At 39.5% G+C, this 24,377-nt stretch overlaps 1 protein-coding gene across 3 annotated transcripts in view; it reads left to right on the top strand.

The window, feature by feature from the left end:
• Positions 1-24,377, top strand: part of LOC124802687 (daxx-like protein) — a 140,634-nt gene that overhangs the window by 62,297 nt on the left and 53,960 nt on the right. For all 3 annotated transcript variants that reach the window (XR_007017139.1, XM_047263623.1, XM_047263624.1), the window contains exon 5: positions 8,443-8,592. Coding sequence is in view for 2 of the 3 variants with exons in the window: in XM_047263623.1 (XP_047119579.1) it covers positions 8,443-8,592 (150 nt within the window). In the remaining variant the exon portion in view is untranslated. The remainder of the gene's footprint in view (positions 1-8,442; positions 8,593-24,377) is intronic.

Raw genomic sequence — 24,377 nt, 5'->3', positions numbered from 1 at the left:
GGTTCAGGCAAAGCATGAGCCATATTTTTGCCTGGACTCCAGGCAGCAATTGATGCAGTAGAAAGAGTGCAGAATGGTAATCCGAGGGTCATGAGATCAGATACGGATGGAGAATTTTTTTAAAAGTACTTACACTGCAAATAAACTGAGATAATGCTCAATATATTGTATTTGATGTGATGAAATCCTGTGTGTAGGAGAATAGATTTCTTGTGGCAATTGACTCATGGGGAGAACAAACAATTCACAATTATACAATGAGATTTTTCAATATGTAGGATAATTGATACTGTAGTGTTATATGCCAACTAGGCAAACGACATTTCTCACTCCCTATTTATGACAAGGAAAGATGATCTTGACAAAATAGTAAAGTAGTATTAGGTAGGGAAAAATCATGAAACATGTGCTGTGCGCAGTCGTTTTGTTTCACGTATGTGCAGAGTGGAATGGAGAGGTGTGTGGTACAAGTAATTGGCAAGGCATGATGCTGAGTAAATATCTTCACCTAGTGTGGGTGTGGCCTTTCATGTTTTGAAATCACAGCTTGGCAGTGTCTTGACTGTCAAGGAGTAGACACCCTCTCCAAGAATGAAAAAAGCAGTGAACAAAAGAAGTTCTAAAATGAAATGTCACTTCAAGGCATATGTTATATTTAATTTATATTGTATCTGCTCCAAGTTACAAAATAATCATGATCTGTACACCCATTGAAGCAAATACAAGACAGCCAATGATGAAATGTTGACATAATTTTGTAATTATAGTAATATCATTTTTCCTTTCACCAATAACTGCTGCAAAGTAGAAGGCACACATATGGTTCTACAGAGATACTGCTTTGCAGGACCTGCACATAAAAAAGATAATTAACAGTGACTGAGGTGCATTAAAGGTTAATTAACACACAGTACTTTGGGTGACACATCAAATGTGAATATTCTGATTCAGCTTCAGACACATAAGAATAGGTTCAAGAAATATTTCCATCATCATGCAGTATTAAAGTGATTGTTGCCCAAAATGCACTATACCATTGCAACTCTGCAATGTCCAATTTTAACATTAGCTAAAGAATTTGGTTAAGAAGTTTCAAAACTGCTGTTACTTAATCAAGAGTGAAAAATAAATCACATTTAGAAAAGACTGCACAAAACACATTACATTGTATTTATCGTTGCCAATATTTGGTGAAATGATGTGTTGCACGTTGTTTCCTGCCAAAATGTGTGATGAAAGAGAACCTTTTATGAATGTAAACCAAATGTGAATGTAAACCAAATGTGCTTGGGAAGGGGGGGAGGGCAGGTTCCACTATAGGGAATCTACACCACAACCCTTTTATTACCACACTGTATTCTTTTCACTGCGCAAACTGCTGCCTGGAAATTGTGCTAACATAAATTGCCTGTGCCTCACCTGAGCTACACCAACCAAAATCGCTATATTTTGTAAATGCTTGGTCATCTGGAGCTCCCGCTTCTGTTGCTTTAATATCTGCTCAGTTGGTGATGACAAGTAGTTGCAGTCCCTTATAAGCTCTACTCGTTAGAATAAAAGTTCACCCATGCTCTTTGTACTTCAGTAAGAATTGAAACATGTGACCTTGAGATTTAAATATTAATAACATATTACCTTAGCGTGTCACATGCTGACTGCCTTACTGCAGCACTGCTTCTGCAGTACTTCTTGTTATCTTAACAGATTAATTGCATTATGGTCCTTTAATTGATTGAAGGTCAAGCTTTACCCAATAAAGATCACAGAGAATTTGTGACACGTTGTATCTAAAACCAGTAATATGTGTAACACAGATTGAAACAAGTAATAAATGTTTATTAAAAGGATTTATACAGAATTCAGCTTTTAGTGATGTTTGATGCATGGCTCAGTAGCTGAGGTCCTACACGCTAACTTAACAAAGTGAAAGAGATCATAAGAAGTTCAGTATCTAACAATTTAAGTCTGTCTCTGATTGTGAATATCACATACACACTAGATGTTGACTGTTTCACAATAACTTGCATATAGCATCCAGCTGTTATGGTGGCAACTGATGCTCTGCGTCGGTTGGTGGTGACTGTAGCTGTCGAACCCTAACTGCTAACAACTGGCGAACTGGCACAGGAACTCCAAGTGGCCGAGTGTGTGTGTGGTGTGTCTCCATTTATCCATGACCAGTGGAATGGTGTTCATCTGCCCTCTGTTTTGCAGAAAAGGAAAGTGGTTCCAGGTGTCACTGTCCTCTGTGGCAGCTGACATTACTATATTCACATTGACTGGAATATTTGAAGACCTGCAGTCATTGTAATTGCAATTGACAGCAGTGAGATTTTTGAGGAAAATTTAAGTATATATATCAAAAGCATGGGCTAATGGGAAACGGAGATGGTGTATTTGTTGCAGTAGATAAGAATTTCAAATATACTGAGATAGAAATTGAAGCTGCATGTCAGATTGTTTGGGCAAGACTCAGTATAAGGATGGGCATAAAATGGTAATTGGATCCTTCGGTTGCCCACCAGACTCATCCCCTCATGTAAATGAAAACTTTAGAGAGAACCTCAGTTTGCTTGTATGCAAGTTAACCAGTCGTATTGTAATCATTGGTGTAGACTTTAATCATCCAGCAATCAGCTGGGAAAATTACTGTTTTGTTGGTGGTGGGTGTGATAACACATTGTGTGAAACATTACTTAATGCCTGCTCTGAAAACTATGTGGAATAGGTAATTCAGAATCCCACTCATGATGGAAATATATTGGACCTAATGACTACAAACAGATCCGACCTCTTTGAGGATGTCAAAATTGAAACTGACATCAGTGACCATGATGTGATGATTACCAAAGTGTGAAGGACAACCTAAACAAGCAGAAAGATATACATGTTAAGTAAACTAGATAAAAAATCAGTAGTGTCATATCTTGGTGAGGAACTTGAAACCTTCAGGAAAGGGCAGTAGCAGCTGCAGATTGTGGCACACATTGCAGCAAATAATGCCTGTTGTCTGGGCTGTAGGATCGTGTGAAACAATGGCTCTAGATTGAAAGAATAGTTGACCGTGCGCTGAATAGAGTAGTACGTAGTAGAACAGTTCGCAGTGGAAGGGATCTTCCATGATATACAGTCATTGTTAAGAAACTTCTACAGAAACAGAGATTATTGCATAATAGGTATAAAACAAGGCATAGCACTGTTGATAGAGAGATGCTGAATGAAATACATTTGTCTATCAAGAGAATCATGCGTGAAGCCTTCAGTACCATAGCAGAATGTTGTCAAATAATCTTCAACAAAACCCAATGAAATTCTGGTCATATGTAAAGGCTGTTAGCAGCACCAGCATCCAGTCTCTAGCGGATGAGACAGGAAGTGAAATTGAGGGCAGCAAAGCAAAATTTGAAACGCTTAATTCGGTTTTCAGATGTTCCATTACAAAGGAAAACCTATAAGAACTGCCCCAATTAACCCATGTATTACTGAAAAGATGGAAATAAAGATGAACACAAGGTGACAACACTGGAGAAGGAATGCCGACAAAAGAAACTCCAAGCAAAGAGAATTGTGAAAGAAGAAAAAGAGAAGAATTGGCAAATATTCACCCAGAAATTAGAGCAGGATAGCAAAGGTAACCAAAAACTGCTATATAGATTATTGAAAAGTAAAAGATCTGATAAAGAAGACATAAAAGTAATTGAAACAGAGGATGGGGATGTTATCAGGAACATGGAAGTTGTGAGAGAAGAGATGAAGAATTATTTTGAAATCTTACTGAATGGGGAAGGTGCACAAGAAAGTGACACCAAAGTCATTGAATTAGAGGAGGAGCAGGATCCAATTTCTTGGTTAGAAACTGAGAATTCCCTGAAACAGCTGAAAAGTGGAAAGGTGGCTGGAGTAGATGAGCTGACAGCAGATATGATTAAAGCTGCAGTAATCCATGGAATACAATGGTTATACCGGGTGCTGGAGGTAATATGGAAAGAAAACAAAGTGCCAGATGAATGGGAAAAAGGAATTATAATACCATTGTTCAAGAAAGGTAGTAGAAAGAAATGCACCAACTACCGAGGAATCACACTGTTATTACACTGCCTTAAGATATTGGGAAAGGTCATAGAAAAATGATTGTGGAAAATTCTAAAACACCAATTAGAGGAACAACAACATGGGTTCAGAAGTAATAGGTATAGATCTCATTTTCTACCTCCATCAGTTAATGGAGAAGTACTGGGAAAAAGGAAAGGACTTGATAGTCGTATTTGTGGATTTGGAAAATGCATATGACAGTATACCAAGGGATAAAATATGGGAATGCTTGAGAAAACATAATGTTCCTGATTCATTAATTTAAAAAGTCCAGATGCTGTACGATGGTTGTGAGAGCAGTGTACAAGTAGGAGGTGAAAGATCAAAATGGTTTAAGACAAAGAGAGGTGTTCAGCAAGGCAGTTCGCTCTCCCCTTTATCCTTCATTACACTTATGGACACAATCATGAAAGAAGTCAAGGAAGGAGAAAATGAAGATCTCAATGCTTTTGTTTTTACTGTTGACATTGCCGTTTGTGGAGGGACGGAAATGAAGGTTCGGAGGAGACTTTGTGGAGAGATGGAAATGAAGGTTCGGAGGAGACTAGATTACTGGAACACAAAATTTAAAAAATTCAAGTTAACTGTGAGTAGGAGCAAGACAGTGGCAATGAAGATGAGCAGGACAACAACACCTTGTCACATCATACTGGAGGGGAAGGAGGTTGAATGTGTGAAAAGCTTTAATTATCTGGGTAGCATCATATCACACAACGGAAGTTCCAAACCAGTCTTAAACAGAATAACAAAAGGATCTGGCTTCTTCCACCAAGTACAAAACCTAATCTGGAACAAGGAAGTCCCTCAAAGAGCCAAACAGACCATGTATAACACTTATCTCCTGCCAATCGTTATGTATAGTCTAGAGGCCTGTGTCGTAAATAAGAGAGAAGAGAGTCAAATAAATACAAGCATGTGAAATGAAATTCCTTTGGTCAGCTCTACAAAAAACTAGGAGAGACAGTCAGGAATGATTATGTAAGGAGAGACTGTAGGTGACATTGACAACAGAGGAGAGGATGAGTGCTTTGAGATTGAAGTGGTTTAGTCATGTGAAGCGAGTGCACTCAACGCCATGCCAGTATTTGGAGATGGAGGTACCAGGAAGAAGACCAATTGGTGGTCTAGAAAGAGATGGACAGACCAGGTTAAAGAAGATCTGAAGGGAAGAGAAGTAACATGGGATGTAGTGGAGAGGGAAAAACTATACCAGGACAGAAACCAATGGAGGCATATCGTTCACCAAGTTCCTACCTGGCTCGCTGGAAGGAAATCCTGATGATGATGACAATCACTGAAAAGATGAGTGGAATAAGTAATAATGTCAGTGGTGTTGAGAAATAGCTGAAATCATTAAAATTAAACAAAGTTATAGGGCCTGATAGGTTCCCTGTCAGATTCTATACTGAATTTGCAGCTAAATTAGCCCCTCTTATAATTGTAATCTATCATAGGTCCCTCGAACAAAAAACTGTGCCCAATGGTTGGAAGAAAGTAGAGGTTGCACCTGTCTACAAGAAGGGTAATAGAAGTGATCCACAAAACTACCATTCAGTATCCTTGGCGTCGAGTTATTGTAGAATCTGGAACATATTCTGTGCTCAAAGATGAGAAGGTATCTCAAACGGAATGACCTCCTCTGTGTTAATTGGCATGGATTCTGAGAACATTGATCGTGTGAAACCCAACTCACATTTTTCTCACATGACACTTTGGATCAAGGCAGTCATGTAGATGCAGTACTTCTCGATTTCTGAAAAGCAAGCATTTGACTTAGTACAACACCTTTACTAATAGTTAAAACTATGGTCATATGGGGTATCAAGTGAAATTTGTGACTGTACAGAAGACTTTTTGGTGGGGAGGATGCAGCATGTTATCTTGGATGGAGAGTCATTGTCACATGTAGAAGTAACTACAGGTGTGCCCCAGGGAAATGTGTTGGGACCGTTTCTGTTCATGTTGTATATTAATGACCTTGCAGACAATTTTAATAGTAACCTCAGTTTTTTGTAGGTGATGCAGTTACCTAAAATGAACTACTGCCTGATAAAATGAAGTACTGTCCGAAAGAAGCTGCATAAATATTCAGTCAGATTTTGGTAAGATTTCAAAGTGGTCTGCTTGTGTCTGTATGTGTGGATGGATATGTGCGTGTGTGCGAGTGTATACCTGTCCTTTTTTCCCCCTAAGGTAAGTCTTTCCGCTCCCGGGATTGCAATGACTCCTTACCCTCTCCCTTAAAACCCACTTCCTTTCGTCTTCCCCTCCCCTTCCCTCTTTCCTGATGAGGCAACAGTTTGTTGCGAAAGCTTGAATTTTGTATGTATGTTTGTGTTTGTTTGTGTGTCTATCGACCTGCCAGCGCTTTCGTTCGGTAAGTCACCTCATCTTTGTTTTTATATTTAATTTTGCTACCATAAGTGTTATATTTGAATTAGGGTAAGAATTTCACCACCTTCTCTGTGGCGATTTTAAGTTTTTGCCTTGGTCCTTGGTTTTTGGTTTAGTTGCATCTTATTCAGTGAGACAATCAACATTAGCATTATTTACTGTTGTCCATATTACACATAATGAGAATTAAAGTTTTACAGATCATTATTGCAGTTTATTACCTAACAGTGCAGCTACATTTATTATATTGTGATTTATTTTGCACTAAATATGTTTTTCAGTCCTTGGAATCAACATTACAGTACATAACTCAAATTTCATTACTTTAATAGAAACTCTGAAACTCTTTTTCAGTAGCTGTCCTCAAGCATTACCTGTGTATATGTTGTTCTTTAAGATCACTTAAGGTGCCTAGAAGTTATTAAGTTTTAAAGGTAATAGCTACATTCATAACTTTCATTGTCACTATCTAAAGTACTATTACGTCCATAGATAGGGTGTTTAGATATGGTTCCTCACCTCATTTACGTCTTTTATGTGGTGCTATTGTCTAGTCAGCATATTTATTGCTATGTATTTCACTTATGTGGTGGCCTTGAAAAAATTTGTGTCTCTGAGTTTGTACCATGGTGGCAGCCTAACATCATGCACGGGGCAGCAGCAGCTACTTGTCTGGTGAAAACCACTCACAGTAACCCCATTAGCCTTCTTGCATCTCTTACAACAGTCAGCTTACTTCATGGCACTCATATTCCACCACCATCAGAGTTCATCTACCATCTGCTTGTCTGAAAATGTGTGTGTGTGTGTGTGTTTTGTCTACTTCAGGAGGAGGCCTTTTAGCCAAAAGCTTGCATTTTTAGCAGTCTTTTTGTTGTTCCTGCTGCAACTCAACATCTCAATGTTGTGAGTAGCAGTGTATCCTTTTCAGAATATTACAATTATAGTCTCTATGATGTATCAGTATTAGGAAGACCTATGCATCCTGCCATCATTGCACATAACAAATACTCCAACTACATAACGTGAACACCAGTAAAATGTAATAGTAAACAGGTTTTATGAAATCATTAACATCCAGTGACTTTCAGTTTTGATGTCTGTAAATGGGAATTTACTGTGGAGTGCAACAGACAAGATGAAGAAAATGTACTTGTTTGAACATTGCTGTGGCAGAAAGCATTTGACAAGTCAAACATAAGGAAAGGAGGTAACTTGTGATAGAACTAAACAAAAATAAAAAAGAAATAATAGATGTGACAGAAATAGTAGCTGAAGACCAAAACAAAAATAATAATGCCTGTCTGAAAGGTGGTGGTGGAAAGTGAGGATAAGAAGTGACAGAAGGTAGGGTGAAGAAAAAGGGGGGGGGGGGGACAAAGAAGCAGTAGAATTGATAAAAACAAATACAAAAAGAGGTAAGCAGTAAAACAAGTGTATGCCATTAATTGAGGTACTTTTGGAATGGACCTAAGCACATGCTGAGCAGCAAGTTCTGCCACCAAAATTCCTCATTCCCTGAAGTGCATAGACTGGGAAGAAATACGCAAATAATCAATACCATGAAGCAGCCACAAAGGAGCCCCTGCTATTATGATGCAGAGGTTTTGGTAATTTTTTGCATGTCTATATAATTAGTTTTGCTCTTGTAATAATGTCAGTCCAGAAAGCTGAATATGAAATTAAGTCATTGTGGGTACTACTGAGTGGTCTTCTTCCTCTTCTTTTTAAAAAAGAAATCTATACCTTTCCCGTGTCCTCTGCCTTGGAAGTCCGCACAAAATAACTCCATTTTACAGCACCTAGAGACTCATTTTGACATTACGTTGAGCTGGAGTATTTCATTTAAACATTCATTTTACTGCTATTTCTGCAATATGATCTGTCTTACTTAGGTCATCAACTTCAACAAGTGTTGAATAAAATTTAGTTGGAAACATGTTGTGTGTGTTTCAGGAACTGCATTTCCAAGTGTCAACCGTGCTATTGAAAAGTACGTGAATAAAACAGGACAGTTCCCTGATTATCAAGATGTTTTGAAACTTCTCAAGTCTGCATATGAGGAGGAGAAAATGAATATTTCTCCTGAGAGGCTAAGGAACCAAGGTCAGTAACAAATATTATTCATAATAAATTGAAGATAATTACTATTTATTACTTAGTCATTTGTGCCAAGTTGAAGCTGTATTCTGTACCATGACTTGTGCTCAGACACTTTTGTTCAGCAGATATACATAGTACTAAAATAACATGAAGTGCAAAACATTCCTTAATTCTTTGTTAAGTCAAAGGTGAATGCTAGTGTGGGTTCGGATGAAAGTCTTGTTGTTGTTGTGGTCTTCAGTCCTGAGACTGGTTTGATGCAGCTCTCCATGCTACTCTATCCTGTGCAAGCTTCTTCATCTCCCAGTACCTACTGCAACCTACATCCTTCTGAATCTGCTTAGTGTATTCATCTCTTGGTCTCCCTCTACGATTTTTACCCTCCACGGTGCCCTCCAATGCTAAATTTGTGATCCCTCGATGCCTCAAAACATGTCCTACCAACCGATCCCTTCTTCTAGTCAAGTTGTGCCACAAACTCCTCTTCTCCCCAATCCTACTCAATACCTCCTCATTAGATACGTGATCTACCCACCTAATCTTCAGCATTCTTCTGTAGCACCACATTTCGAAAGCTTCTATTCTCTTCTTGTCCAAACTAGTTATCGTCCATGTTTCACTTCCATACATGGCTACACTCCATACAAATACTTTCAGAAACGACTTCCTGACACTTAAATCTATACTCGATGTTAACAAATTTCTCTTCTTCAGAAACGCTTTCCTTGCCATTGCCAGTCTACATTTCATATCCTCTCTGCTTCGACCATCATCGGTTATTTTACTCCCTAAATAACAAAACTCCTTTACTACTCTAAGTGTCTCATTTCCTAATCTAATTCCCTCAGCATCACCCGACTTAATTTGACTACATTCCATTATCCTCGTTTTGCTTTTGTTGATGTTCATCTTATATCCTCCTCTCAAGACACTGTCCATTCCGTTCAACTGCTCTTCCAAGTCCTTTGCTGTCTCTGACAGAATTACAATGTCATCGGCGAACCTCAAAGCTTTTACTTCTTCTCCATGAATTTTAATACCTACTCCGAATTTTTCTTTTGTTTCCTTTACTGCTTGCTCAATATACAGATTGAATAACAACGGGGAAAGGCTACAACCCTGTCTCACTCCTTTCCCAACCACTGCTTCCCTTTCATGCCCCTCGACTCTTATAACTGCCATCTGGTTTCTGTACAAATTGTAAATAGCCTTTCGCTCCCTGTACTTTACCCCTGCCACCTTCAGAATTTGAAAGAGAGTATTCCAGTTAACATTGTCAAAAGCTTTCTCTAAGTCTACAAATGCTAGAAACGTAGGTTTGCCTTTTCTTAATCTTTCTTCTAAGATAAGTCGTAAGGTCAGTATTGCCTCACGTGTTCCAACATTTCTACGGAATCCAAACTGATCTTCCCCGAGGTCGGCTTCTACCAGTTTTTCCATTCGTCTGTAAAGAATTCGCGTTAGTATTTTGCAGCTGTGACTTATTAAACTGATAGTTCGGTAATTTTCACATCTGTCAACACCTGCTTTCTTTGGGATTGGAATTATTATATTCTTCTTGAAGTCTGAGGGTATTTCGCCTGTCTCATACATCGTGCTCACCAGATGGTAGAGTTTTGTCATGACTGGCTCTCACGAGGCCATCAGTAGTTCTAATGGAATGTCGTCTACTCCCGGGGCCTTGTTTCGACTCAGGTCTTTCAGTGCTCTGTCAAACTCTTCACGCAGTATCTTATCTCCCATTTCGTCTTCATCTACATCCTCTTCCATTTCCATAATATTGTCCTCAAGTACATCACCCTTGTATAAACCGTCTATATACTCCTTCCACCTTTCTGCCTTCCCTTCTTTGCTTAGAACTGGGTTGCCATCTGAGCTCTTGATATTCATACAAGTGGTTCTCTTCTCTCCAAAGGTCTCTTTAATTTTCTTGTAGGCAGTATCTATCTTACCCCTAGTGAGACAAGCCTCTACATCCTTACATTTGTCCTCTAGCCAGCCCTGCTTAGCCATTTTGCACTTCCTGTCGATATCATTTTTGAGACGTTTGTGTTCTTTTTTGCCTGCTTCATTTACTGCATTTTTATATTTTCTCCTTTCATCAATTAAATTCAATATTTCTTCTGTTACACAAGGATTTCTATTAGCCTTCATCTTTTTACCTACTTGATCGTCTGCTGCCTTCACTACTTCATCCCTCAGAGCTACCCATTCTTGTTCTACTGTATTTCTTTCCCCCATTTCTGTCAATTGTTCCCTTATGCTCTCCCTGAAACTCTCTACAACCTTTGGTTCTTTCATTTAATCCAGGTCCCATCTCCTTAAATTCCCACCTTTTTGCAGTTTCTTCAGTTTCAATCTGCAGTTCATAACCAATAGATTGTGGTCAGAATCCACATCTGCCCCTGGAAATGTCTTACAATTTAAAACCTGGTTCCTAAATCTCTGTCTTACCATTATATAATCTATCTGATATCTTTTAGTATCTCCAGGATTCTTCCATGTATACAACCTTCTTTTATGATTCTTGAACCAAGTGTTAGTTATGATTAAGTTATGCTCTGGGCAAAATTCTACAAGGCGGCTTTGTCTCTCATTCCTTCCTCCCAATCCATATTCATCTACTATGTTACCTTCTCTCCCTTTTCCTACTGACGAATTCCAGCCACCCATGACTATTAAATTTTCGTCTCCCTTCACTACCTGAATAATTTCTTTTACCTCGTCATACATTTCATCTATTTCTTCATCATCTGCAGAGCTAGTTGGCATATAAACTTGTACTACTGTAGTAGGCATGGGCTTTGTGTGTATCTTGGCCACAATAATGCGTTCACTATGCTGTTTGTAGTAGCTAACCCGCACTCCTATTTTTTTTATTCATTATTAAACCTACTCCTGCATTACCCCTATTTGATTTTGTATTTATAACCCTGTAATCACCTGACCAAAAGTCTTGTTCCTCCTGCCACCGAACTTCACTAATTCCCACTATATCTAACTTTAACCTATCCATTTCCCTTTTTAAATTTTCTAACCTACCTGCCCGATAAAGGGATCTGACATTCCACGCTCCGATCCGTAGAATGCCAGTTTTCTTTCTCCTGATAATGACGTTCTCTTGAGTAGTCCCCGCCCGGAGATCCGAATGGGGGACTATTTTACCTCCGGAATATTTTACCCAAGAGGACGCCATCATCATTTAATCATACAGTAAAGCTGCATGTCCTCGGGAAAAATTACGGCTGTAGTTTCCCCTTGCTTTCAGCCGTTCGCAGTACCAGCACAGCAAGGCCGTTTTGGTTAATGTTACAAGGCCAGATCAGTCAATCATCCAGACTGTTGCCCCTGCAACTACTGAAAAGGCTGCTGCCCCTCTTCAGGAACCAAATGTTTGTCTGGCCTCTCAACAGATACCCCTCCGTTGTGGTTGCACCTACGGTACGGCCATCTGTATCGCTGAGGCACGCAAGCCTCCCCACCAACGGCAAGGTCCATGGTTCATGGGGGGATGAAAGTCTTAACTAATCACAACCATAACTTCCCACTTACTTGTTATCTGAAAGAAATTCTGATAAAAGAAATCTGGAATATTGCTGTTAATGTCTGTGAAAGACATGCTTCATCTGGACAACACTACATTGAGGATTTGTACCAAATGAATTATTTCATACCTACTACTCAAAGGTTACAAGTACCAGATTACATTGGCTATGTATGTAGGACTTATAAATGTGCAGAAGAACAAATAAATGGAAATTATACCAAATGACAAAGGCAGTGTTACAGTCTTAACGTCACTTGCGGACTGCAACAAGAAGATTTTAGGCTTGTTGAATAGGAATGCCCTCAGGATGGTGATCATCATCACCAATAAAATTAGGATAATGATGGTATTGATCAAGATGATTAGTTCATGCAATATGCCAGGCTCAGAACTTGCAGGTTTGTCACCTCAACTATATGAGCTGTCTAAGTTACACAAGGAAGGTATTCCCTAAAAGCAAAAGTTAGTTATATTGGCATACTGACATACTAGCTGACAAAATATTGCAAGCAAATTCACAGTTGATTCTGGATGTAGGACATCACAGGAAGATTTGATGCAGTTTCTCTCTGCTATAGCAAGAAAAAACATGATTTATGGAACATAGTACGTTATAGAGCAACATGTAACATACAGTGAAGTACAGGTTGTGTGTAGTACTGAATGCAATGACTGGCTTTAGCTACCAGAGACTGTGGTCATGTGTGTGTGAGTTGCAATTTTTGTGTGTGTGTGTGTGTGTGTGTGTGTGTGTGTGTTTTGTCTATTTTTGACAAAGGCCTTGTCAGCTGAAAGCTTATTTTGCGACAGTCTTTTTTATTGTGCCTATCTGCGTCTCAGCATCTCCACTATAGGGTGAGTAGCAACTATCCTTTTCATAATATTGTTACATTCCTGACTGGACAACAGTAATGCAGGGTACAAAATAGGCTGAGCACTTATTTGCAATTGCTTAAATAATACTGTTTCTTTGGCGGCTCGCCAGAGCGTGTGAGGGGCCAACTCGGGTGGCTTGTATAAGCAGGCCTGTGAACTGTATGGATGGATGAGTGATGTCTGTCATGGGTGAAGGTACAACATCCTCTTTATGAGATTCTACCTTTCTGAATTCTTATCTGTCATTACTGTGAAGGTTGGCAAAAGTAGTACTTCTCTCTTCAGGCAGGCATTTGTGTTAATCCATTTCCTGTTTGACAGAAAATATTATGAACAAATCAATGAGGTGGCGATGGGTAGCTCATTTATTATCTTCTGTGGTGAACCAAACTAATAACAAGACTTCAAGGTTTCTTCAAACATCTTAATACTAAATTCGTGATGGAACTTGGAGAATAGGACCAGCTTGACTTGCAAGTTTAAACAGGTCAGACAGGTCCCAAGGAAACAGTGTAACTAAAAATTTCTAAGCACACTGACCTCTGTCTTCATATATTGCACCGTCAGCATTCATCACAAAGAACTGTCATGTTGATGAACCTTATTCATACAGCTCACCCACTAAAACACAAGGAAAAAGCACAAAAAAATTACGATACCTACAAATAGATATCCAAAGAAAAACTCTTACTACCTCATGATCAGTGGAACACTAAACCTGTTTTAGTCCTCTCCAAAGAAATGAGTACTCAGGTCAATAAATTGAGCAGATGATGCATCCAAAATTGGAAACACCTTCCGAAAGATTGAGATGTGCCATATGCAGAACAAATTAATAAGGTGCTGCAAAGACATGGTGGCCAGTGGATTTCATTCAGTCAACAGAGTTAAAAGGTTTGCTTTGTAATGTTAAAGATGTCTAGGGTTCAAAAACTTGAGACATGGAGTTAGAAAAACCAAGATGGCTGTGGGATCAGTTGTGGTTTGATGATGGCTCCATGTTCAGATGGTGTTTACGTGTGGCAGATGTTGTTATTAGCAGGTATGCCCACAAGTAGGGGAAGTTTCACTTATTGAAGCGTGTATTTTCTGGAAGACAGTAAATGTAAATAAAGCAGAGCAAATGTGTAAAGTTTCCAGTGTAATTTGTTGCTGCCAGTGTGGAGGGATAGTCACTCTCCCTTTGGTGGAAAGTGCAAATCAGTGCACACATTGTGTCAGCAAGCTGCACATCTGTGAATAGTGGCATGTGGACAACAGGGACTGCATTAGGCACTTGCTGTCAGCTGCACTGCCACCGCAGCCAGCCACAGTTGGTTCGAGTTGAGCCACCTCGGTACGCATGGCACTTCTTTTGATGACTCAGTGATCAGTGATGTAGGTAAGGCAGTGGCACAACTCAGTGTGGAGAAGGCATACACTGCAGTGGATTTGCCATAAAATGGGGAAATGGATGTAACGAGGATTGCTACCCTTGAAGGATTGGCACCAGTCACTTGACTAATTCAAATGATAATGCCTAGGAGAAAGCTGCAACAATTAGAGAAGTGATGAATATACAACAGCAGTATGAGGATTTGATGGATTTTATTGAAAATGAATTTTCTTCAAAAAAATGACACAGGCTATTTATATGAATTAAAGTAGAATTAAAGGAGAAAATATCACATTGGGCAGTAGATCAAGTATTATTGATTGGATAGCTGGAACAACTACAAAAGTTATTGACAGATGTAGAGAAATTGACAAAAACCAGAGAAAACATATCCAAATGCATTACTAACAATGCCACCTAGTGGAGAGACAGCCAAAACATCTCCTACTGTTAACATTGCAGCAGCACAAACTGTGCAATGGAATCATGGGAATGATGACCTCGTCATTTAGTCCCATAACCCCCTCCCCCCTCGATTCATCAATCAGTCAGTCAGTCACAAACTATGCACCAAAATACTTTGTTCATAACGTTGAGAACAAATGAAGAGGTAAAGATAGTGCAACAAAAAGTAACGAGCTTATTAAACCCTGCCTAAGAGAAAATGTGTATAAAGAGGATCAAGCAAACTAACAATGTAGTCATCCTGGAAACAGCAACACAAAGTGACACGGAAAGAATAATGAACAACAGAAAGGTACAAAAGACGCTGATATGTGAACAGCCTAAGAAAAAGAGACCTTTAATGATACAGTATGACACCCCAGAGAACACACATGCAAAGACACTAAAAGCCTCAATATATAAGGGGCATTCAACACTTTTTTTTCTCAAGCAACTTCGGTTGAAAAAATGTGGAAATTGTTGTGAGACAGTGTGGAATATTCATGCTTCAGCCTCTTTAGTTTCATAAAGTTCTGCTAGATTGCGGCACCGTACGTAGCTTTCAAAATGGCATCTGTAACAGACCCGTGTTCCAAGCAGAGATCTGTCATTGAGTTTCTTTTGGCAGAAAACTGGAGCATTACAGATATTTATGGGTGCTTGCAGAATGCCCACAGAGACCTGGCAGTGAACAGTAAATCATTGGGCGAGTTATCTGTCATCTTCACAACAAGGTCGAGCAAACCTGTACAATGTCCCACTTGCCAGCCGCCACATGTAGCTGTGATTCCTACAATCTTGGAACATGAAGTCACTCTCTTTCTTGGTGATCAATGGATTACGATCAAACACCTCGCTGTACAACTGGACATCTATGTTGGTAATGCTGCGCACTCATCCACAAGTTGGGATAATCAAAGGTGTGAGCCTGCCGAGTTCCTCGCCATCTAACAGAAGACCATAAAGAGCAGTGAAGGACCATCTGTGCAGAATTGCTTGTGTGTTATGAGGCTGACCGGGACAATTTTTTGTCGAACATCGTCACAGGCAATGAAACTAGGTTCATCACTTTGAACCAGAAACATAACAACTGTTCATGCAGTGGTGCCACACTACCTCTCCTCTGTAGAAAAAGTTTAAAGCTGCACCCTGAACCAGTAAAGTCGTGGTAATGGTTTTCTGTGACCCCAAAGGGGCTGTTCTGTTTAATGTCGACTCTCGTGCTGCAACGATCGACGTGGAAGTGTATTGTGCTACCCTGAGGAAACTGAAGAAATGACTTCACTGTGTTCATTGCCACGAAAGTGTAAATGAATTTCTCCTTCTCCATGACAACACACGGCTTCACGCAAGCCTTTACACCCAAGAGGAGCTTACTATAGTTCATTGGACTGTTCTTCCTCATCCATCCTACAGCCCGGATCTCGCACTTTCTGACTTCATCTGTTTGGCACTCCACAAGAAGCAATATAGGGATGACGGGGAGGTTATTGGTGCAGCAAGACATTGGCTCTGATGTCAACCAGTATAGTGGTACTATTCAGGCACACAGGCCCTCCCAGTAAGCTAGAGTAAGGCTGTCACATTGGACAGAAATTATGTTGAAGTATAGTATTTTGTAGCCAAAAGAGTGGGGAATAATATGGTATTGGAATCATAAGAAAACCAACCAACACTTGGAAAAAAGTGTGTTGCATTACATATTGAATGCCTCTCGTAAATGCAAAATTTTGAGGGGGAACTGACCAAGTAAAGCTTTGATACAGGACAGGACCGATGGGAAGAAAAGTGTTTGATTAAGTTATTGAAATGAGCCCTGAGGATAGAACAACTCTCATGAAATGACAAAAAGTATATATTGGAGTCCGTTCCATTTCAGTGAAAGACTGTTTAATACTGAGATGGTGTGCCCAATGCCAGGATCTTGGTCATCTGGCAAAATGCTCTCATAAACAATTAGTAATTTGTGGACACTGTGGGAAAGAAGGCCAAACCAGGAAAGACTGCTGTAAAATCAAACAAGGGGGCAATATGTGTGTGTTGTAAGTATAGGGGTAAAAAGTGCGGGGGAAACAGGGATGAATGTTACATGTACCAAACCCTCCTGACAAGGCAGATTTTAAGAATGGACTATGTACTGGTGTCTCAGAAAACTAGAAAACAGTGCGGACTCTAATGATATCAGTGCAGGCTGTCTATGTAAGAAACAAAGAAATATAAATCACCATCAAACACCATAGAAAAGAGCATCTGACAGACTGAAGTAGAGTTCATTCACTCAAAAAAAGCATGAAAGAAGTTTTTGGCGAAAATTTAGAGCAATGTGGTATAACAGAGAACCAGGATCAAAGGCAGAAGTAGAACTGACGTGTGAAACAGGCGAGCAGAAACTGGGAACTGGGCAGCTGTGTGTAGAACCCGAGGAAAATATAGTGCTGCCTACAGAAACAAAAGAAAATTTGCCAGTGTAGGATATGAATCTGCAACAAAAACAGTACGAGTCTCAGAGCCATTTCGTACGTGGAACAAACACGTTCTACAGAGAGGTAAACAACAGAACAGAGACCGGGACAGGTCTGTGACAGATTTATGAAAGCATAGAGAAAGTGATGTAACTCACTAGACTGAAGAACCAGTGACACTTATTATAGCATTAATACATCTAGTAAGGAATGTGCAGCCAGAAATAGAATAATTACTTTTCCTGTACCTGATTTCATATATAGCATCCATCTCTAGGTGAACAGTCTGCCAGCAGAATTGGAAAAACTAGAGAAGTTATTGAAACAGTTTCCTGCCAGAAGAAATAAATAATTCTCCTTAGATACATTATGTAAGTGCTTTGTAATGACACATGGTCTTGTAGCATGGGATTACATATGAGAATGGCCAGATTGTCAAATATATGCCCATCATCCGTAATGGAAATAAAAATAGGAGAGCTTAATGCCTTGAGAAATGCCAGTGTATTGCACGAAACTAGAAGAGTGGCAGAAGAGTTGGAGTTAGTTGTATTGTGTCTCTATACTAAGGCCGGAAAGGTCCCCAATATGCCAGTAACTACCCAGATAGTCACCCAAGGGCAATTTCCTATGACAGCAACAATAGAATTTAACAAGGCCATCATACTGACAAATATATTATACTGTTGTTCAGAACATATACTCTGTGTGGAAGTGTTAACGGGAAAGGAGAATTGCATCCTGTGTTTAGTTTATTTCCAATTTAGTGACTAGATCAGTGAGTATCTGCCAAAGTTAAAGAATTTTCACTTAGGATGAATGAAGCCACTTCTGTATCCCATTGGTGCACACGCAAAGTCGGTATTGCGGCATAGCCGCCTGGCTGATGGTCGTGGAAGACAACTAGAAGAAACTATCATAGAACTCTACCTACAGGCATTGAATATGACTGACAGTCTGGCAGTGTATGAAGGGAGGGTTGGAGCAGCACCAAACATAGTTGTTACTCTACCAAATATGGCAGCAACACACTGAGTGAAAGGCTGGAAGGTTGAGAGTGGAATGACATCAAGTGATCACAATATCACAGACTATATCATCACTGTAAGGGAAATTCGAGATACTGCAGAAAACGTGCGCATGAAGCTCAGATACATCATCAAGGAAGCTAACTGGGAAGAGAATCGGAACTCTCCAACCCAACAGTACCACTACTACCTGTTCTTACAATGGCTACAGTAAGGCATCCGTTACCATGACTAAAAGTATTGTTATTAACAATACTAAAATTACAATTACAACCTACAAATGTGCATGGCTATCAAGGAATCAAATGAAGAGTGGCACTGGAGTGGGTGTCGCAAAAAATAAATTGAAAAGAGTTGCCACTACATCAATCCCTCATGGCCCATGTGTATTTATAGGCTGCAATTTTAATTTTAGTATTGTTAATAATGTTACTTTTAATCATGGTAATGGTTGTTTTACTGTAGCTGTGGTAAGAACAGATAGCAGTGCTACATTATGGACAACAGAAATGGAACAATGGAAACAATTCGTGGAGTCCAGTCCCTGGGGAATCCATACAAAACAGTCTGTGAGAAAATACATTTACCAACAATCTTGTCCATGCTCAAAAGAAATGACAGGGCAGTAACAGAAATTTCTTAAATGTCAGCTTCCCTGCTTATAGAAACACTGTTTCCTGATGAAGAATAAGAAGATGAGACAGAAGATCAGTGGGATAAGGATATCATGTAGAACAAAGTGGAAATTTTATCAAAATGTTAGTAGTTGTGACAATCAAGCTACAGTAGCCCATTACGAACAGTATTGTAAGGTGCTTAAAAATGTTATTAGGAAGGCAAAAAGTATGTGGTATACAAATAGAATAGCTGATTCACAGAATAAAGTAAAACTAAATGGCCAGTTGTGAGGAAGTGTCTGATCAGCAGCATAAGGTTGATGATATACAGTCAGTTCATAGTAAAAATATTTTTCTTCCTCATAAGTCAGATATATGTACAGTATTTAACAATCACTTTCTGAGCATTGCTGGTGAATTAAATAAAGTAGCAGATCTACATTTCAGCTAGAAACTAGCCATTCTCAATGCACTATCATTTTTTATCAATGCATGTAATGCCTGTTGGTTGGGCTCATCCACAGTTCATTGAGTATTCAATGAACTGTGGAAGAAGCCCGACCAACAGGCATTACATGCATTGATCAAAAATGATAGTGCATTGAGAATGGCTGGTTTCTAGCTGAAATCTAGATCTGCCAACAAAATTTCAAAAGGACGACTGATAGCTGAAATCTATTATTTACAAGTCGATAACAGTCGCTGAGTGCAACAGCCTCTGAATGGAGGGTAACCTGATGACTTTCTGACCTATTTCTATGCCATCAGTGTTTGCTAAAGTTATTGAAAAGGTTGTGTATGGAAGGATAATTGATCATTTTATATCACATAATTTGCTATCAAATGTACAGTTCGGCTTTAGAAGACATTTAACAATAGAAAGTGCTACATTGTCTTTTCTATGTGAGGTACTGGATGAATTAAACAAAAGGATTTGAACACTAGCCATATTTTTTGATTTAACTAAGGCATTTGATTGTGTTGATCACAAAATATTGCTCCAGATTTGGGACTGTTGTGGAATTCGGGAAGCAGCTCACAATTGGTTCACCTCTTACTTTAACAACAGATGGCAAAAGGTCATTATTCACAATGTTGAGAATGGCTGTGATGTGGGGTCTGAGTGGGGTATGGTAAATTGGGGGGTGGGGGGGGGGGGGTGGTGTATCCCAGGGATCAGTGTTGGGGCCACCCCTGTTCCTTATTTACATAAATGATATGCCTCTTGTGTTGCGGGTAATTCTAAAGTATTTCTGTGTGCTCATGACACTAGCTTGGTAGTAAAGGATGTTTTGTGCAACATTGGGTCTGTTTCAAATAGTGCAGTTCATGACATAAGTTCGTGGCTTGTAGTGGAAAATAACTAACACTAAATCACAATAAGACTCAGTTTTTACAGTTTCTAACACACAATTCGATAAAACCCGACAGTTTAAGTTCACAGAATGGGCATATCCTCTTGAGGAGCACCAAGGGGGCCACCAAGCTTAACATCCTTATCCACCAGATAAGGATGCACAAAGGTTTGTAATTTAATCCAGGACATTGCTCCAAAGACTAATGATCAGGGACTTAATGCCACCACCCCTTCTGTCTCCTCTGCTGAAAGGCAATGGCAAAATTGTCAACAGGATGCAGCATACCCAGATGGTCACCCATCCAAGTTCTGGTCATGCTCAATAGCGGTTATCTTCGGTGATCTGACGGGAACCAATTTATCCACCTCAGCATAGCCACTGATGAGATTCCGGTACAAGCAATACATAACATGCAGCACTTGATAAACTAAGGTATTGCTCCAGAATACTTCATCAATAGTGTTTAGACAACTGGTCTTTAGCAGTTAGTCACCAATTTTGATTGTTATATGAATGTTCCCTTTCATATGACCCAGTATGGAGTGGTTAATGTAATTATAGTTGCAGACAGTAATACTTGGCAAGTCCATAGCATTATGTAAGCTGCATTTGCCTACCTTGTGGTCACATGAGAATGCTCAGTTTGCATTGGCAGGGTTTAGGCTTGGTGAACTTGGGTTCGAGAGTTGAGATTGGAGAGCCCACATGTCTTGTGTAAACATAGGGTATATTCAAACTTTACTCAACATTGTGGAACAGAATACAATTAGGTACAAAAATCATAAATACCTCCTAATATGTCAGACCTCCTTTTGCATGACATAGTGCAGCAGTTCAACATGGTGTGGACTCAATAAGTCGTTGGAAGTCCCCTGAAGAAATATTGAGCCATCCATAATTGTGAAAGTGTTGCGGGAACAGAATCTTGTGCATGAGCTGAGCTATTGATTATGTCCCATAAATGTTCGATGGGATTCATGTTGGGCAATCTGGAGGCCAAACAATTGTGGTCAGGTGACATGGTGCATTGTCATCCATAAAAATTCCATCATTGTTTGCAAACATGAAGTCCATGAATGACTGCAGATGGTCTCCAGGTAGACAAATATAACCATGACAATCAGTTCAGTTAGACCAGAGGCCCCACTGCATTTCATGCAAATGCAGTCCACATGATTAGGTAACCATCATCAGTTTGCACAGTGCCTTGTTAACAATGTGGATCTATGGCTTCGTGGGCTCTGCGCCACACTCAAATCCCACCTGAGACTCTTACAAACTGAAATCAGGACTCATCTGACCAGGCCATGGTTTTCCAGTCATCTAGGACCCAGCTAACATGGTCATGAGCCCAGAAGAGGCACTCCAGCTAATGTTGTGCTGCTATCACAGGCACTCACGATTGTTGTCTGCTGTCATAACCCATTAACACTGAATTTTGATAAACTCTCGTAATAGATATTTTCATTGTACATCCAACATTGATTTCTGTAGTTATTTCATGCAGTGTTACTTGTCTGTTAGCACTGACAGCTTGTCAAACACCGTTGCCCCTGGTCGTTAAGTGAAGGCCGTCAGCCACAGCTTGTCCATGGGAAGAGGTAATACCTGAAATTTGGTATATTGTCATGATTTCACAAATGGAGTATCTCGTGTAGCTAGCTCCAACTATCGTTCCGCATTGAGTCTGTTAATTCTTGTTGTGCGGCCATAATCATGTTGGAAACCTTTTCACATGAATCAACTGAGTGCAAACGACAGCACTATCCAGCAATGCACTGCCTCTTTATTCCTTGTGTAGATGATTATATGATACTACCACCACCTGTATATGTACATATCACTATATATATCATGACTTCTGTCATTTCAGTGTGTATCACAGGGAGAGGGGATTTGGCTTATGTACTTTGATGATTTACCACAATTTTAAGAATGAAAACTGGTAAATGTGTTTGAGAACAGTGGCAACTCATGCAAAATTTTACCAGTGAGCTACATCATCACAAAAATAAACAGACTGTTTCACTATTTTGTCATGATAGATGCGACTTAATATTGTTGTGATATTAGCTTTACCTAATGGATTAAGATAAAATACTTTGTTTATATGTTTATGATTTCTGTTGTGGTTTTTTAATTACTGCATTATTGTGTCTTAGATCTTGCTCTCCCTCAACACCCTGTGCATCATTGTTACTTAAAACAAACATGTCAAGCTAAAAAGTGTGTCGCAAACATCATACCTGCAGATCCAACTCTCTTCATACTACTAATAGTTACAACATGCAGACAGCTGGGCATGTACTGGCCACAGAAATGTATCCACAGATCAGCCTGACCTTATTTTCAACTATATTGAATGGGCCGATATTTAACGTTGTCTCTTCTGAAGAATTATTCTTTATATTTTGCAGGTACATATTTTCGAAAAGTACAAATGAGCAGTAATAGCTTTTTTTCTCATCAAGATTAATGTTGGAAATATCAATTTCAGGCTACTTTTTGTATTTGGATATGTTGCACTTAGTTTCTGTTGTCAAGACAACCAGAGATGCTCGCGTGTATTACTAAACAGTCAAGCACGCAATATCATTAAGCATACCTCTGATTCATGCAGTGTGACTGTCAAAATATTTTACTTTCAGTAAACTTAAATAACCTTCAATAATTTTCAGATTAACTTTAACTATTCCCAGTGTTTTCAGTAAACTCACTCACAGTCATGAGAATAAATTAATCACATCTTTAAGAAAAAAAAGGGGGCAATCGCTGATTAGGATTTTGATTCAGTTTTGATAACCAACGTCAGCATGCAAGCATCCAAAACAAAACATCTTCAATAGCAGTGTTTTTTTTCTTTTCACAATAACTATCTTCTCCGTTGATTTGTAATTCTTCACAGTACACATAGGATGGTACATATTTCCATCGAATGACTTACTTCAGTGGAAGACAGGCATGAACAAAATTACAGTAGTAACCAGTTTTTTCATATCAACAATGTTATAATTTATTCTGTGCCGAATCTGCTGGCCCAATGAAGTCTTCCTCTGGTTCTTTGGTGTGGCGATGGTGTCGGCTCGGTGTGTACAGCAACCAACTTCCGAAGCTGCCATTACTGTGCTGCTTCCAGTCTGCTGGCATTATTTCAGCATTCTCAGACACATTGAACACAAGAATACAAAGAAAAACACTACACACAGTATGTCTTTCACATAATTTTAACCTATTACATTTATGAATATTAACCATGAAGCTCGTTAACTACATATTTCTTTCAATATTCACTCAAGAATATCAGCACACTTTACATCATCCACAGCAGGCAGTCCTTTCCAATGCTCCTTATTTATGGATGATTTTGCAGTCTTCTGCTCTTTCATATCACAAGACCAAGTTGTCAGTTGCAACTTATGGTGAAGAGGTTGGAGGGGTGGACTGCAAAGATTGCTTTCATGTTTTATGCAGAGACCTGTTCATTTTAATTATTCTCGTTGTCTTTTTGCTGTACATGAATTGTGTATGTGGGACACAATTCTCCATTTTAAAGTCTGTTTGTGGCTTCAAGGCCTCATTTTTTACTCCAAACTGTCATGGTTATCACAACTAAAGAGCCTGAGGATAAGGGAGCCACAGCTCTTGGGAAGCAGACAGAATGCTTCTGCTGTAGCTTTGTAGGTTCTTCATGGGATTGTGATTGGACTATGGGTGCAGATCATAAGGGTCAGCGAGGTCTTCTTACCCTGAAGATCATGGCACTATATGCCCTGAGGATATCAGATTGGCCATGGGTGCTTACAGGATCAGCCCCATACCCAGTCTCTGTGCTGAGGCTGGTGAACCACCACTTACCATCCAGTGGCAACTCTGTCAGGCGTGTAAGTTCCTCACTACTCCTCATTCACCAGCATGCCATACCATTGATTGTCCATCTATGGGAATACATCTTTACCAATTGCTCACAGGCAATGAGGCCATTAGCGATCTGCACAAAGTGTGTGCTGCAATCCCGTGGTGTGGATCACATGGCACACCAAATCGAGAATTTCAACCGCCTGCCACCCTGGTTGCTGCAGAG

This window comes from Schistocerca piceifrons, chromosome 6, assembly GCF_021461385.2.
Source record: "Schistocerca piceifrons isolate TAMUIC-IGC-003096 chromosome 6, iqSchPice1.1, whole genome shotgun sequence".
NCBI classification, from domain to species: Eukaryota; Metazoa; Arthropoda; class Insecta; order Orthoptera; family Acrididae; genus Schistocerca; species Schistocerca piceifrons.
The sequence above is the reverse complement of the archived record's forward strand: the minus strand, read 5'-3'. Positions and strand labels throughout refer to the sequence as shown.